Raw genomic sequence first — 17,218 nt, 5'->3', positions numbered from 1 at the left:
AATTGCTATATCTGAACAAAATGCTCCAAATTCTTCATAACGCACTGGTCACTCATTCACGCACAGCAGCCTATACTCTCATAAAAGTACGATTTTATTCTCGTAGTACTATGACTTTATTCTCTAAAATGACGTCTTTAATGTCAAAATGCTACCACTTTATTCTCGTAGCTCGTAGTTTATTTTATTTAACTGACCGTTATACTCCTCGTATGTTTTTGATGAAATTAGAAAATGGCGTAATATGGACTCATTAATTACTGGAGTTGACAAAATGTTACTGTCCGGATAAACTAGTCGAATGAATGAATGAACGAGCCCAGTCTCAAAAGGTGGGCGGGGACTTTTGACCCCGGAAGTAATAAACCAATTACATTTATAGCGTCATCATTTGGAAAAACTCAAATATTACAAGTTGAGATGTTGGGTGGCAGCAAATGATTTAATGATGAATTTGCCCCATAGCTTATTCTCTTTAAATCTCTGATCCCACGTGGACTGTATTCGTCTTGTTTAAGGGGTTTTATTGTGGGCGGAAGTAGTCTGTCTGGAGTCGGCAGAGCCTGGACTGTCTGCTCTTCTCTGCGCGGTCACCTCAGCTGTCCACCGGGGGAAGGACACTCACCACGGGCTGAAAACACGTCTGGAGCCGCTTGAGGTAAGAAACAACTAGATTATTGCTCGTAATCTAAATGGGTTATAATAAGTGTGCAGTGGGTGTCAGATAAAGGACTTTGTGTCTGCTCTATTGTCCCTGACCTGGCGATGGACAACTTCCTCTCCCTCTGTAGGGGAAGCATGTCCTTTGGTTCACTTTTGTCCTGTCCTAACAAACTGCATCTTTTCATGTGACATCATAAACTGAACTGGAGAACAGGTCTTAATTATATGATGGAATTTGCTCTTTAAATGTCAGACTGCAGATTTGTTGACCTGGTTTGTGGTTTATATGTCTGCAATTACTGAGCTTATCACCAGAGTCGAAAAAACTGGCAACGTTTTCTCTGTCAATATAAAGAAACAAATTACTTTTTCACAATAACTTCAGAAAGTAGTGCTGCTATTCAAACCCTAACATGTAATTGTCATTTGAAAGGAGAAGATTCATATTCAGAAGTTTGTGGATCCAATAGCACTGATCAGGTTCAACATTTGTGCAGAGGTGGTGAGTAACTAAGTACATTTACTCAGTGCTTTCTACTTCACTATATTTCTTAAAAAGGCTCCAAGTACAAAGCACTTTTGTGGAGGAATTTTCCATGTCTTCTTTCCCATTTAAAGCGTCATGATGTGCACTCCAGACGCATGATTTGTGCAGATGTGCTGTTACAGACTCACAACTAAGTTTTGCTCCTGAACATGTTGTGGGGGCAATATCACTGGTCAGATTGGTGGTTACTTTTATCCATTTCAGAGCTTCTTTAAAAATATCTTCAGGTCTAATAAGCTTTGAATTGACTTATTCTTGCTTTTTTGAAAAAAACAAACAAAAACAACTATAGGCTAATTGAATTCCTGTTTGCAATTAATTCTACCCAAATATTCCTTTCTAATTGAATACTCTTTTACAAGAGTTACACATTCTGCAGTGTTTAAAATCATTAGATCTTTACATAGGCCCATGCCCACCATCTGAATTTATGACATTCAATTCCAGAATGTGAACGCCACCTTTTATATTTGGAGAGTACTGACTATGCCTTTCACAATAAATACTATATTGACTTATATTTTAATGTATGATGGATGGAACAGTATCTTTTGGGGGGTCATCATTTATCATGAGTACTTTTTTCTTTACAGCGGGTGCGGAGAGTATTCAGCCCCCCTTAAATTTTTCACACTTTGTTATATTGCAGCCATTTGCTAAAATCATTTAAGTTCATTTTTTCCTCATTAATGTACACACAGCACACCATATTGACAGGGAAACACAAAATTGTTGAAATTTTTTGAGAATGATTTAAAACGAAAAACTCAAATATCACACAGCCATCAGTATTCAGACCCTTTGTGCAGTATTTAGTAGAAGCACCTTTTGAACAAATACAGCCATGAGTCTTTTTCAGAATGATGCAACAAGTTTTTCACATCTGGATTTGGGGATCCTTTGCCATTCTTCCTTGCAGATACTCTCCAGTTCTGTCAGGTTGGATTGTGATCTTTTTTTGGACAGCCTTTTTCATCTCTCCAGAGATGCTCAATTGGGTTTAAATCAGGGCTTTGGCTGAACCATTCAAGAACAGTCATGGAGTTGTCCTGAAGCTACTCCTTCATTATTTTAGTTGCATGCCTAGGGTCATTGTCTTTTTGGAAACTGAACTTTGGGCTCAGTCTGAGGTCCTGAGTACTCTGGAGGATATCCCTGTACTTGGCCACATTCATCTTTCCTTTGATTGCAACCAGTCGTCCTGTCCCTGCAGCTGAAAAGACCCCCAAGGCATGATGCTGCCACCACCTGCTTCACTGTTGGGACTGTATTGGACAGGTGATGAGCAGTGCCTAGTTTTCTCCACACATACAGCTTAGAATTAAGGCCAGAAAGTTCTATCTTGGTCTCATCAGACCAGAGAATCTTATTGGTCACCATCTTGGAGTCCTTCAGGTGTTTTTTTTAGCAAACTCTCTAGCAAGCTTTCATGTGTCTTGCACTGAAGAGAGGCTTCTGCCAGGCCACTCTGCCATAAAGCCCCGACTGGTGGAGGGCTGCAATGATGGCTGGCTTTCTAGAACTTTCTCCCATCTCCCCACTGCATCTCTGGAGCTCAGTCACAGTGATCTTTGGGTTCTTCTTTACCTCTCTCACCAAGGCTCTTCTCCCCCAATTGCTCAGTTTGGCGAATGGCCAGCTCTAGGAAGGGTTCTGATCGTCCCAAATGTCGTCCATTTAAGGATTATGGAGGCCACTGTGCTCCTAGGAACCTTAAGTGCAGCAGAAATTTTTTTTCTGTCTCTGAGCTCTTCAGGAAGTTCCTTTGACCTCATTATTCTCATTTGCTCTGACATGAACTGTGAGCTGTAAGGTCTTATATAGACAAGTGTGTGGCCTTCCTAATCAAGTCGATCAGTATAATCAAAGACAGCTGGACTTCAATGAAGGTGCAGAAGAAATGGACAGAACCTGAATTAAATATATGAGGGCCACAGCAAAGGGTCTGAATAATTATGGCTGTGTTCAGTTTTTCTTTTTTAATAAATCAATGTCAAAATGTCAACAATTTCGTGTTTCTCTGTCAATATGGTGAGCTGTGTGTACATTAATGAGGAAAAAATGAACTTAAATGATTTTAGCAAATGGCTGCAATATAACAAAGAGTGAAAAATTTAAAGGGGTCTGAATACTTTCCGTACCCACTGTATACAAGTGGAATTTTTTTTCTCCAATATGATAAGATTTGAGCTGTAAAAGGTTGATTTATGAACTAAAACTATACAATCTAATTACTTAAATGTTGCATTCTGCTATTTATTTATTGCAGCTCATGCCTTTAGACAATATTGTACATTTAGAATACTTTTTTTGGATAATTCTTTTTTTGATTTCAATATGATCTTTATCGTCTATATTTACTGAAGCAATATATTGTGCTTCAAAATTCATAATCATGACAGGCCTAGCCATATATAGGTTAAAGGAAAACTGAGTGTAATAATTGCGTTCTCTCATGTTTTGGCCTGCAAGAGATTTTTTCTATTTTGATCAGACTGAAATGAACCACTGTGTTCTTGTCTTGTATGGAGATGCCAGGTCCATGGGTGTGAGTCGCCTGGATGTCTTCTACAGAAGGCTGCTCCTTACCAAGCTTTTCATCGGAGGATGGGGGAAACCCGAGGATCTCAAGAGGTAAGATACATTCCCGCCAGCTCTTGGACAAGGCAACTGGATGACAGAATCTTATTTTATAAAGTGTAGTAATACTTGAATAATACCTCTAATGCAATATTGGCAGTGATGGTTCCTTGATGTTTTCAGGCAAGAGTATAGCACATTCCTTATAGTATAGTTTGTTCTGACAAATGCTGTATACTGTGACCAGTGATGCAGTATATTGAGTACTTGCAAACAGAGTACTGTAGTCAGAATACTTAAAATACTTTCACTTAAAGTAACAATATACTAGTGTAAAAACGTGACACATGATTACACCAGCTACAGCTATGATTAGAGAAGGAAACGCACATGCATGCACCCCTTTTTTTTTTTTTTATCAACTCACAGCAAGAAGTTCCTGGTTTGACCTGGGCCTTTCTGTTGAGTTTGCATATGTCTGCCTGTGTCTGGGTGGGTATCCTCTTTGGGAAATCACTACAGTGAAGAGAGTCATGACCAAGCCTGGCTCAAGATCTGGAGATGGGTGCCTGAATGAGGCATTGTTGCGCCAACTGATGCTGATGGTTGTCCACTGGCACTGAAGAATGCGTCAAATGCAGAGGACAAATTTCCCTATTGGGACAATAAAGTGTATCTTAACCCTATCCCTACCCTCTTGACTCCAAATTACATGATGATACATATTTCAGTACATGCCTTTAGTAACGCCCCGACTCTGTGACGATGTGAAGATTTCTTACTGCATTTTGCTCTTCTCTTTTTTTCTAGAATCTTTGAGTTTCGTAAACTGATAGGAGACAGGGAAAAATGTAAGCGCCTGGTGCCTGAGAACTATCCAGTTTATATCGACAAGGTGTGTGTCCATTTGTGCGTGTGTTTGTGTGTGTGTGTGCATACATGTGTGTATATGTGCAGTCACTGCATGATTTTAGTGAAAATATAATCTGAGTGATTGTCCTTTGTGCAGAGCGAGGAGCACTCTGATTGCCACATACACAATGGCCATTTCATTTCTCCTCTGGTCCACCTGGTCCCTGAAATACTTCCACCTGAAGCCATTAAAGCCAGGTATCACACACATCAGATTGGACCATCGGCCCATTTAAGGAGCTCTCAGATCACTGGAGAGCCTATATGTAATCAGCACTTCAGACTGCATAAGTCCACAGAGGGATGGGGAAAACTGTGTTTCCCATAGACTTTGTTGAGACTATAGTGGCACATTTTTTGCATAATTTAAGCCCATGCAGTATGCATGCCAGTTCAATTTTCAATTTTTTCAATTTAATATTTTATTTCATTCATTAAAACAAAACAATCCGCATAACTGCATACAGTATTACGGCTTTTGTACAATTACTGTGAATACTTTATTTTTAAGCAGACCTTTCTGACCAGTGTAGTTAATTTTCTTTTTTATTTATTTAAAACCAGTACAGTGCACAGATTACATTGATCTCAAAGACAAAATATACTCTACACCAGATTTAGCCACAAGCTATTCTTCATCTGTGGTCCTTGGCAAGTTTTGAATGTCGGTAATAATAAAATGAGCCACAAAGTCTCATTCTAACATTTAAACTGTCTTCTGTCTTCTCATTGATAAACACTGTCTATACATAAATCAGTGTTTCTCAAACTGGGGTATGTTTAGCTGGTGCTACACAAGCTCCTTCAGGTGGTGCTTGGACAGCTTGTGGGTTTGTCTAATTTGGAGTTTTACCCACTTTTCTGTCCTCCTTTGGATCATTTCTGGTTTAGAACAACAGTGGAAATGATGTACACCTGGTTTAGAATTAGACTAGATGTGGACTAATCCTGTTTATAGACCTGGCTTAGATCTGATGGTACTTGGAAAGCCAAATCTTTTCTTGGTGTGTAAAGTTTGAGAGCCACTGATATAGTGTGATCAGTGATCAGTGTTTCCCATTAATATAGGAGTGTATGGTGGCCCTCAATAGTCTAAAATTGTCTAAAATAACCTGGATTATATATTGGCACAACAAATTTAGACTTTGTTGCTCATTGTTTTATAATAACCTTATAAAAGAGACCACAATGGTTAAAACGGACTGCTTAAAAATTAAATATACGCAGTAAGTGACATTTATACTATTTTGTTTGAAATTACATATATACAGTGGTCCCTCGTTTATCACGGGGGTTACGTTCTACAAATAACCAATAGGCAAAATCCATGAAGTAGTATGTTTTAAGGCTGTATAACCCCTCACCACAAACATTATACACTTTTCTTAGGCAAGCATTAACATTTTCTCAAATTTCTCTCTTGTTTTAATTAATTAATAGTGAATCATGCATATTTCACAGTCCCTCTGACCGTGCCTCTTTGTCCTGGAGTAGCTCTGCTGATATGTTGATCGAATATTTATGTAAATTTGGCAGGCTGAACACATTCTGTGCTGTGCAGGAGATGCGGCATGGAGGAGATTGATTGACGGTGTTCTGCAGTCCCTAGGCCAGTCGGGACGCAGAGCACAATGTGCGTTCATACTCTGTAAAAAAGTGTGCAGAATAGAAAAGCGTGAACTGCGATATTGCGAGGGACCTGTGTGTGGACAAAATTGTTGGTACTCTTCGGTTAATGAAAGAAAAACTCACAATGGTCACTCACGGAAGTAACTTGAATCTGACAAAAGTAATAATAAATAAAAATTCTTAGAAATTTAACCAATGAAAGTCAGATTTTTTTTAACCATGATTCAACAGAAAAAATAAACTTGACTGAAAAACTTAACTCATGAAACAGGCCTGGACAAAAATGATATTACCCCTAGAAAAGACTGAAAATAATGTGACCAAAGGGACATGTTAATCCAAGGTGTGTCCACTAATTAGCATCACAGACGTCTACAGTGTTGTAATCAGTGGATCAATGGACCTATATATAGGGCTATAGGTCATCACTGTGCTGTTTGGTGACATAGTGTGTACCACACTCAACATGGACCAGAGGAAGCAAAGGAAAGAATTGTCTCAGGATATTAGAAAGAAAATTATAGACAATCATGTTAAAGGTAAAGGCTATAAGACCATCTCCAAGCAGCCTGATGTTCCTGTGACTACAGTTGCACATATTATTCAGAAATGTAAGATCCATGGGACTGTAGCCAACCTCCCTGGACGTGGCCGCAGGAGGAAAATTTATGACAAATCAAAGAGACGGATAAGACGAATGGTAACAAAAGAGCCCAGAAGGCAAATGGACTTAATGGGAGACGACCAAGGAGAACACCATGGTTGAAAACAAATCATAAAAAAGCCAGATAGGAATTTGCCCAACTACATGTTAATAAGCCAAAAAGTTCCTGGGAGAATGTCCTATGGACAGATCAGACAAAAATGAAACTTTTTTGCAAAGGCACATCAGCTCTATGTTCACAGATGGAAAAATTAAGTATATCAAGAAAAGAACACTGTCCCTACTGTGAAACATGGAGGAGGCTCTGTTATGTTCTGGACTTGCTTTGCTGCATCTGGCACAGGTTCTTGAATCTGTGCAGGGTACAATGAAATTTCAAGACTATCAAGGGATTCTAGAGAGAAATGTGCTGCCAGTGTCAGAAAGTTTGGTCTCAGTCACAGGTCATGGGTCTTGTAACAGGACAATGACCCAAAACACACAGCTAAAAACACCCAAGAATGGAAAGAAACATTGGACTATTCTAAAGTGTACTTCTATTAGCCCTGACCTAAATCCTATTGAGCATTTTTGGAAGGAGCTGAAACATGCCGTCTGGAAAAGGCGCCCTTCAAACCTGAAACAACTGGAGCAGTTTGCTCATGAGGAGTGGGCCAAAATACCTCCTGAGAGGAGCAGAAGTCTCATTGACAGTTACAGGAATCCTTTGATTGCAGTGATTGTTTCAAAAGGTTGTGCAACAAAATATTAAGTTAAGGGTACCTCATTTTTGTCCAGGCCTGTTTCATTAGTTATTTTTTTTTAAAATAATTCTGTTGAAGCATGGATGAAAAGCAATGTCTGACTTTCATTGGTTAAATTTCATAGAATTTTTATTTATTATTACTTTTGTCAGATTCAAGTTATTTCTGTGACCATTGTGAGTTTTTCTTTTATTAACCGACAGGTACCAACAGTTTTGTCCAGGGGTATATGTGTGTGTATGTATGTATATATAATATACACATACACACACACATATACGTGTAAAATATGAATGATTGTGGTGTTTAAGTGTTACAGACCTGTGCCCGTTTCCCCTCAGATTCCAGTTCATTGTTCCCAAAAGGTGGCAGAAGAACAGGCCAGTCTGTGTCCATCTGGCAGGGACCGGAGATCATGTAAGATTCCTGACTTCAATATGTAGGGCCGTTGTTCATATTTTTCCACAAAATAATGCTCTGCTCTGCATAGTAACTATAACAGTAAAAGTAATACTAACAGAAATAATTGTTAGGCAACCATTTTTACTTCTATGCATAACAGGACAATGTAATCATATTTTGTGCAGGGCTCTCTTCACACTAAAGTTTTAAAATAAAGTATTATGTCTTTCCTTTTAAAGTAGGGGTATTATGCAAAATGAATTATTTAAGATTTTGTGGACAATATACAAATCTAATACATTGCTTAACAGAAGATAATAGCTATGTTCTGGCCACATTTCTTATCTGTAGCCCCTTTCATTATCTGGAATGTGTGAGCCCCACTCTAGGAGGATTATAAGACACTGATGCAAGCACATTGTTTGATTTTGCTTTAAATTTTGTTTCTGTAGAATGTGCAACCCCCACTCTGGGAGTTGTATAAAACATTGGTGCAATCTCACATTGTTTAGACTCTGCACTAGACTCTGCTTCAAACACCACTTAGGACACTTCTCACTTGACTCTGCTTTGAATTTTGCTGGACGCTGACTTTAACCCGACTGTATTGTTACTGTAACCAACAATAAAGATGTACAGAACGATCCCCGTGCCTCTGCACCTGTTCTTCATGCAATAGAGCAGAAACCAAGAGTTTCTACCATGTTATAATGTTGTTCCCTCATCAATAACACACCTGAAGAGGCTTTAGATGTCACCCATGCATGTTTGAGCATTTTAGTGATGTCTCTCAGGCCCTATTTGAACCCTCCTTACATTTAGCTGTAAGATTCTGTGCAAAACCCCAGATATGTTATGTGTTAGCAGTTAATACCCTATAGCTGTGAAAAACTCCCTTTTTAAGCAGTTACTTGGCCTATGCTAGATATCATTTTAAGCCAGTACAACAAAAAATGTAAATATCGTTCCAATATATCAGCTCGCTAATACATCAGGCTATCCCCACGCATGACATATTTTAGTGCATTTTGGGGCCATGTGTTTGTCTATACCAGGTTATAGTTAACTGTAAACTATTCCCCTGCGCAGTTCTTTTGGAGGCGGCGGACCCTCATGGCCAGACCTATGATAAAAGAAGCAGGAATGGCCTCACTGCTCCTGGAGAATCCATATTATATCCTTGCACCTGCCTCTCAAACATCATGAGCCCAGATAGTGCTGCTGTTACTATGTCTCTGGGGTTATGCTTTTGGATCTTTTTGAATAAACACTATTTGTGCTCATACAGACATCAGTATACAGACACTTGCTCTTTTACAGTTTGCTACACTTTGTTTGTTTCCTTAAGCTCTGTCCTCACATGGCCTCCGCAAACCAAAAGACCAGCTGTAAGTACTTTTGATCCTTCACAATATAATCTTGGGAATTTTAAGTGAAGTGAATTTTATATTAAAAAATGTATGTGCATTTTAAAGTGCTTTTCACTTCATGTGTTTAGGAACCTTTTCACTTAAACATAGCAAGTCATTGTTTTCCTACATTTAATGTGACCAAGGGCTAAACATGATGGTTTTGCATGTAAAACTAACATTAAAAAATGAACATTAATGCAATGCAATTTAAAAGGGATTAAAAGTGATTCTATTGTCCTTTTACACAGTAATTGAGCGATTGTGGCTCAGTGGTTTTAGCATTCGTATACCAACTCCAACCAAGTTCTGAAGTTTGATTCCCACTCAGACCATATTCTGTTATTGTGTCCTTAGGCAAGACACTGGAAAATGACTACAGTGAACCGCTTTGAGATGTATTGACAAGCCTGTTAAACACTTGTAATGTGTTTAACAGGCTTGTCAATACAGGCTTTTTTTTTTTGGTGATGGGCTGGTTTGATTTCCCTTCCATCTCATGATCATTATCAAAATAGGTGCTCCTTATAAAACTCATCACCTCCTCACGGGCTAAAATGGACCCCTGGAAGGAGCAGCTACATAAATGTTATACCCAGCCCTCATTTGTTCTTGTTCTTTTTTTATTCTTTTACCAGACTAGACTTAGTTTAGATATTTACAGATGGCCAGGCTGGTGTCCTGGTCCTGTTAGAAATGCTCATGACACACTCAAACCAAGCCACAAACACAAACCATAATATCTCATATAATGAACCAGGAGTAGTACATGTCTGTAATATTTGATGCACATTCAGCACCACCTAAACAGTTTCTCTGAGCTCTTATTCTCTGAAAGAACATCATATGTGACATGTTTCACAGGCGCTCCTGTCTGAAGAACGTTTCAGACTTGTTTGTGATGGGAGGGGCTTTGATCCTGGAGTCCACTGTGCTCCTCCGCTGGCTTGAAAAAGAAGGATATTGGCCACTGGGAATGACTGGCATCTCCATGGGAGGTTATGTAAGGAACTATTTCTTATTCATATGACTTGACCCTCCTGAGCCAGCTCTCTGGATGGGTGATAGAGGTTCTACAGACTTTTTGCAATTTTGTGTGTTGTTGAAAACTGATAGAGCCTCTGTTTCACATACAAGTTTGTTGTTCAGTTAACTGAAGTGTACACACCTGTACATTGGAATACAGTACGCAATTTTTTAAAATGATTGTTTTCAGATGGCGTCATTGGCAGTGACAAACTGGCCGAAGCCGATCCCGCTGATTCCCTGCCTGTCATGGTCCACAGCTTCCAGTGTCTTCACCACTGTAAGCACAAAAATATACCATTTCTGTATCTCACTGTATTTGAATGTAAATCAATGACAATGAGTCTAGAAAGATGTATGGACTTTAAAAACACAGAGGACCATTTCCTGGATCACAACTTCACAATGTCAAACTGAGCACAATATCTAAAGCTAGATGTATCAAAGTTGTATTTTGATGATTATTATCGTTATCTGAACTATACAGAGCATAAAACACACACAGAAAAATAATAATAATACATAATGCACTTTGTTTGTACGCTGCGTTCAGTCAGTGTATTTCAATCTTTATTTGGTTCAAATGTCCTAAATGTGCAATAGAAATAATCATTTGACTACTGAACATCAACATCTTTAGAAGGTTACACAACATCATTAGAAGGTTAAAGCAGGTATGACAAGTTTTGATAATTCTCGAAAATAAAAAAAAAAGTTTTAAAATATGTTGAAAATTACAGGAAGTGGAGAGTTCTATTTTAGAGAGCGCCATACTGATGGCATCACGCTAGGGAAAATTCAATTCAAAAGCTAGCCAAAACTGAAACATAAGAAACACATTTTTGTGACACTTTAAGCATTATTTTTACAAAATGCGTAGAATGAAAGAAAAACTCACAATGCTCACAGAAATAACTTGAATCTGACAAAAGTAATAATAAATAAAAATTCTATGAAATTTAACCAATGAAAGTCATTGCTTTTCAACCATGTTTCATCAGCATTATTTAAAAAAATAAACTCATCAAACAGGCCTGGACAAAAATAATGGTACCCCTAGAAATGTCAGTGGGCCTATATATAGGGCTACAGGTCGTCACTGTGCTGTTTGGTGACACGGTGTGTACCACACTCAACATGGACCAGAGGAAGCAAAGGAAAGAGTTGTCTCAGGTAATTAGAAAAAAAATTATAGCCTTTACCTTTAACATGTTTGTTTATAAGACCATCTCCAAGCAGCTTGATGTTCCTATGACTACAGTTGCACATATTATTCAGAATATTAAGCTCCATGGGACTGTAGCCAACCTCCCTGGACGTGGCCACAGGAGGAAAATTGATGAAAAATCAAAGAGACGGATAATATGAATGGTAACAAAAGAGCCCAGAAAAACTTCTAAAGAGATTAAAGGTGAACTTCAAGCTCAAGGAACATCAGTGTCAGATCACACCATCCATTGTTTGAGCCAAATGGACTTAATGGGAGATGACCAAGGAGGACACCATTGTTGAAAACAAATCATTAAAAAAGCCAGATTTGAATTTGCCAAACTACATGTTGATAAGCCACAAAGCTTCTGGGAGAATGTTCTAAGAGCTGACGTGCCTTGGCAAAAAAAAATCACTTTTGTCTCATCTGTCCAATATTCACAGATGGAAAAATGAAGCATATCAAGAAAAGAACACTGTCCCTACTGTGAAACATGGAGGAGGCTCTGTTATGTTCTGGGGCTTTGCTGCATCTGGCACAGGGTGTCTTGAATCTGTGCAGGGTACAATGAAATCTCAAGACTATCAAGGGATTCTAGAGAGAAATGTGCTGGCCAGTGTCAGAAAGCTTGGTCTCAGTCACAGGTCATGGGTCTTGCAACAGGACAACGACAAAACACACAGCCAAAAACTCCCAAGAATAGCTAAGAGGAAAACATAGGACTATTCTAAAGTGTTCTATGAGCCCTGACCTAAATCCTATTGAGCATGTTTGGAAGGAGCTGAAACATGCCGTCTGGAAAAGGCACCCTTCAAACCTGAGACAACTGGAGCAGTTTCAGTTTCATGACTTTATTTTTTAAATAATTCTGTTGAAGTATGGATGAAAAGCAATTTCTGACTTTCATTGGTTAAATTTCATATATTTTTTTTATTATTACTTTTGTCAGATTCAAGTTTTTTCTGTGACCACTGTGAGTTTTTCTTTTATTAACTGATGGGTACCAACAATTTTGTCCACGTGTGTATGGTGAACAATTCAGCGGTTACTGTGGTCACACAATGCACAGATTAGCAAACAGCCAAAAAAGTTGTAAGACTGTCTCAAACTGAAGAAAAAATACAAAATGGATTTAAACAACACATTTTCCAGAGCCTGTGGTCACTGAGTGTTCATGGACCTGTTTAGATGTTTGATGTTCAACAAAAAGGTGACTAACTAAAGGGGGCTAATGCTAGCTAGCTTGTGACTGTAAGGTCATTTGAGAGGGACCTGTTTAGCAACACAAATCAGCTCTCCTGTTGTAGTTTCAACAAACTGTAACTGTAACTTAACTGTAGTTAAAACAAAGCTCAGATTATAGTCTAACTTGATAACAGATCTTCAGACGGAGCAGTGCTTCCAGTTAACAACATTCCATGGGGGTGTGATGCTGACGTCAGCTCCAAAGCATCTATTGCCGTATAATGTGCTGACATGTGATTTCTGTGTTTTAGGGCGTCTTGAGTAGAGCCGTAAACTGGAGTGAGTTAGAAAAACAGTACACCTTTAACTCTGTCTATGAGAAGGAGATAATCCATCTTTTGGAATACTGCGGGGTATGGCTGCTTTGTTGTCCTCCTCCACCACTAGTGTGATGTGGTCCAACCAAAGCTGAATGTTGTGTGGAACTAGGTGGATTCCTTTAAGATGGCTCAGGAGCCTGCAAGCTGTGGGAGCTCAGAGAGTCGGGACCGGCTGCTTGGCTTGACTGGACACGGCCTTCTGTCTATGGACCGCTTCTCTCCGCTCACCAGGAGACAGGACACTGGAAGTGACTCTATTCAGCATTTTGGAAAAACATACTCACAACACAGTGTGAAGCAGACAATGTCCCCGTTAACCAACATTCAAATGAGCCCTGATCCCCAGAAAAGGTATGAAAAAGCAGAAGCGTCTCATAGGCTTGTCAAAAATATCAAAAATCTGATATTAATCAATACTAAAACTAGTTTTGATGCTAGATACTCATTTGAGCAAGTATTGATACTACCAATACTGGAACTGTTATATCACCCATCCCTAGGCTTAATGAATAATAATTAGGCAGAAGCCCCCACATGACGAATAATAGAACAAGGCCAGTTATGGCGCCCTGGCGTTACCGGGGGCCCCATCCTGGAGCCAGGCCTGGGGTGGCCAGGCCTTTCTCCATGGGACCCGGACGGGCACAGCCCAAAGGAGTGACCTGGGGCTGGCCTCCCGTGGACCCACCACCTGCGGGAGGAGTCATGATGAGCCGGCCTCACCTCCACGCACACCTTGGGCTCTGGAGCTGGTGTGGGCTTGCTCATTGCCTCACAGCTCAGCCGCCACGTGTTGGAGTTCACCCCGGTGAATGAGAGGGTGCCTGTGCCTTCGGGTCGGTGACAGGTCTCTCACTGTTGTCGGCCTATGGGCCAAACAGCAGTGCCTTGTTGGAGTCCCTGGGAGGGGTACTAGACAATGCACCAACCGGGGACTTCGTTGTTCTCCTGGGGGACTTCAATGCCCATGTGGGTAATGACAGTGACACTTGGAGGGGCGTGATTTAGAGGAACGGTCTGCCTGATCTGAACCCGAGCGGTGTTTTGTTATTGGACTTCTGTGCTAGTCACAGTTTGTCCATAATAAACACCATGTTCGAGCACAAGGGTGTCCATCGGTGCATGTGGCACCAGGACACCCTTGGTTGGAGGTCGATGATTGACTTTGTTGTTGTGTCATCTGATCTCTGGCTGCGTGTCTTGGACACTCGGGTGAAGACAGTGGGTCAAGTTCTTCACCTCTTTTGTCGATGCAGCTGCTCGTAGCTGTGGTTGTAAGGTCTGTGGTGCTTGTCGCAGCGGCAATCCCCACACCCAGTGGTGGACACTGGAAGTACTGGGGCGGTTTGCAGCCGAGTGTGAAGAGGCTGGGATGAGAATCAGCTCCTCCAAATCCAAGGCCACGGTTCTCGACCGGGAAAAGGTGGTTTGCCCTCTCCGGGTGGTGAGTCTCTGCCTCAAGTGGAGGAGTTCAAGTATCTCGGGGTCTTGTTCAAGAGTGAGGGAAGGATGGAGCGTGAGATTGACAGGTGGATCGTTGCAGCATCTGCAGTGATGCGGTCGTTGTATCGGTCCGTTTTGGTAAAGGAGCTGAGCCGGATGGCAAAGCTCTCAATTTACCAGTCAATCTACGCTCCTACCATCCCCTGTGGTCATGAGCTCTGGGTAATGACCGAAACGACAAGATCACAGATACAAAATGGGTTTCCTCCGTAGGGTGGCCGGGCGCACCCTTAGGGATAGAGTGAGGAGCTCGGTCACACGGGGGGAGCTCGCAGTAGAGCCGCTGCGCCTACACGTCGAGAGGAACTAGTTGAGGTGGCTCAGGCATCTGTACCGGATGCCTCCTTGACGCCTTCCTGGGGAGGTGTTCCGGGCATGTCCCACCGGGAGGTGGCCCCGGGGAAGGGAAGTCCCAGGATACACTGGAAGGACTATGTCTTTCAGCTGGCCAGGGGATCGACTTGGGCTCCCACCGGAGGAGCTAGAGAACGTGTCCAGGGTGAGGGAACTCTGGGAGTCCCAGCTTAGACTGCTGCCCCCGCAACTCGGCCCCAGATAAGTGGAAGAAAATGGATGGATGGATGGAATTATGCAATACTTATGATTTCCACATTCACAAAGTTAAAACAATCACATGCGATTTGGAAGGCAGCAGGAGTAATAAAAAATTCACTTTATTTGGGGCTTGACAGTCAAATGAGAAGAAGAGCGTTTCACAGCCTCTGTCAGGTCAATTAACTATATATTTACACATCTCTTCTACGTTCCTTTTAATGTCCTGAGAGCTGACAGTGACGCGTCTACACAGTGTACCTACTGTACTTAACCTTATGTCTTTTTTGCAATTTTTTTTCTGGATTTTTTTTAATTTTTTTTTTATAGGTGTCAGCGTTTGGTTCTTATGTCACCAGTTGCCATATATTATATGTAGCTTGTTCTTAGACTACCTATTTTACCATTTACCTATTACCTACATATTAGACTAATTGGAGTATGTTCATGGTTCTGCTTTTTCTTTGTCCCTTAACAGTGTACAGGGCAATGAGGCACAGCTGACGGAGAGACAAGGAGGTTTGTTCCAATCCTCTCAAGGGTCGCGGCTGCACAGTGAGGCCATTAGTTTCATGAAAGGGGTGATGGATGAATGCACTCACATGGCAAACTTTTCTGGCAAGTTTATGAACACAATAATAATAACAATACTTTGTTATTTATATAGTGGTTTTCTAAACACTTAAAGATTCTATACAAATGGTACAACAATAAAACAAAAAACAAAAACGCACGTGTAAATGTGCTTGGACAAAAAGCTGATCACACATGTTCATGTTTGTGACAGTCCCTGTAGACCCCAGTCTCATCATTGTGGTCCAAGCCACCATGGATGCCTATGTGCCCCGCACTGGAGTGCTGAGCTTGCGGGACATCTGGCCTGGCTGTGAGGTGCGCTACCTGAAAGGAGGCCACATCAGTGCATACCTGTTCAAACAAAACATCTTCAGGTAAGTCCTTCTCTCTAACAACATCTCTTGCTCATCTGTTTACAGCAGTGGCTGTAAAAAATATTAATCTGAAGTCTGACTGATCTGTATGTGTCTCTTTCAGACAAGCCATCTATGATGCATTTGAGAGATTCTGCCAAAAGTATCCTGACACCTTCCAATGATAGACCTGAGCTCTCCTGCACCAGGCTGGCAGCTGTACAAACTTATTGTGGTTTGGATGTGTGACTTATGACTAACTGTACCTCCTGCAAATGTGGAATGATTGTGACTAACACTGCTGTAAATCCCCCAGCCCTTTAGCACAAGCTGTTCAGTGTTTTGTTTTGTACCTAATTGCAAATACTTTCATGTGCCAGTGACATTTCACTGAATGGCTGTCCTCACTATGTTGACTTCTATCAAAGATTATTCAACAACCATGAATATTGATTGACCTGTCATCCCTTCCTGACCATGAGACTGTCTGTAATAATAAACATGATATTCAGAACACTGGCTGTTTTATTTAGTTGTTTTTTTTCTCAGTTTTGTAGATGGCGTGTAACATGCCCTAAAGATCCATGTACACCTTTTAATAGATCAATGATGTACACAGGATTGGCGAATTTCCTCTCATATTTAAATTAATTTATAAAATCTCTAAAACCCTTTTTCCGGAAGAAGAGCTGTTTCTATTCACAGATGGAACAAAAAACCCAGATACAGATGTGACAGGTTTTCGGAGTAGCTATCCCTTCCAAAAACATTGGGATTAACAGGCGAACTTCAGATGCCCTGGGAGTTTACACTGTGGAGATGGTTGCTGTGTTGGTGGCACTAAAGTGGGTAGAGATGGTGAAGGTGAAACAGGTGCTAGTGTG

At 40.7% G+C, this 17,218-nt stretch overlaps 1 protein-coding gene across 1 annotated transcript; it reads left to right on the top strand.

Moving 5' to 3' along the window:
* Positions 1 to 427: 427 nt before the first annotated feature.
* abhd18 (abhydrolase domain containing 18) lies at positions 428 to 16,807 on the top strand. The gene is made up of 14 exons (XM_033974074.2): positions 428 to 658; positions 3,742 to 3,844; positions 4,601 to 4,685; positions 4,800 to 4,900; positions 8,080 to 8,155; positions 9,230 to 9,314; positions 9,501 to 9,528; positions 10,414 to 10,552; positions 10,766 to 10,855; positions 13,282 to 13,383; positions 13,460 to 13,701; positions 15,884 to 16,023; positions 16,193 to 16,355; positions 16,459 to 16,807. The coding sequence occupies exons 2-14, from the start codon at positions 3,753 to 3,755 to the stop codon at positions 16,517 to 16,519; spliced, it is 1,404 nt and encodes a 467-aa protein (XP_033829965.1). The 5' UTR covers positions 428 to 658; positions 3,742 to 3,752; the 3' UTR covers positions 16,520 to 16,807.
* Positions 16,808 to 17,218: the final 411 nt, after the last annotated feature.

Source organism: Periophthalmus magnuspinnatus, chromosome 10 (genome assembly GCF_009829125.3).
Source record: "Periophthalmus magnuspinnatus isolate fPerMag1 chromosome 10, fPerMag1.2.pri, whole genome shotgun sequence".
In the NCBI taxonomy this organism is placed as follows: domain Eukaryota; kingdom Metazoa; phylum Chordata; class Actinopteri; order Gobiiformes; family Gobiidae; genus Periophthalmus; species Periophthalmus magnuspinnatus.
The sequence above is the reverse complement of the archived record's forward strand: the minus strand, read 5'-3'. Positions and strand labels throughout refer to the sequence as shown.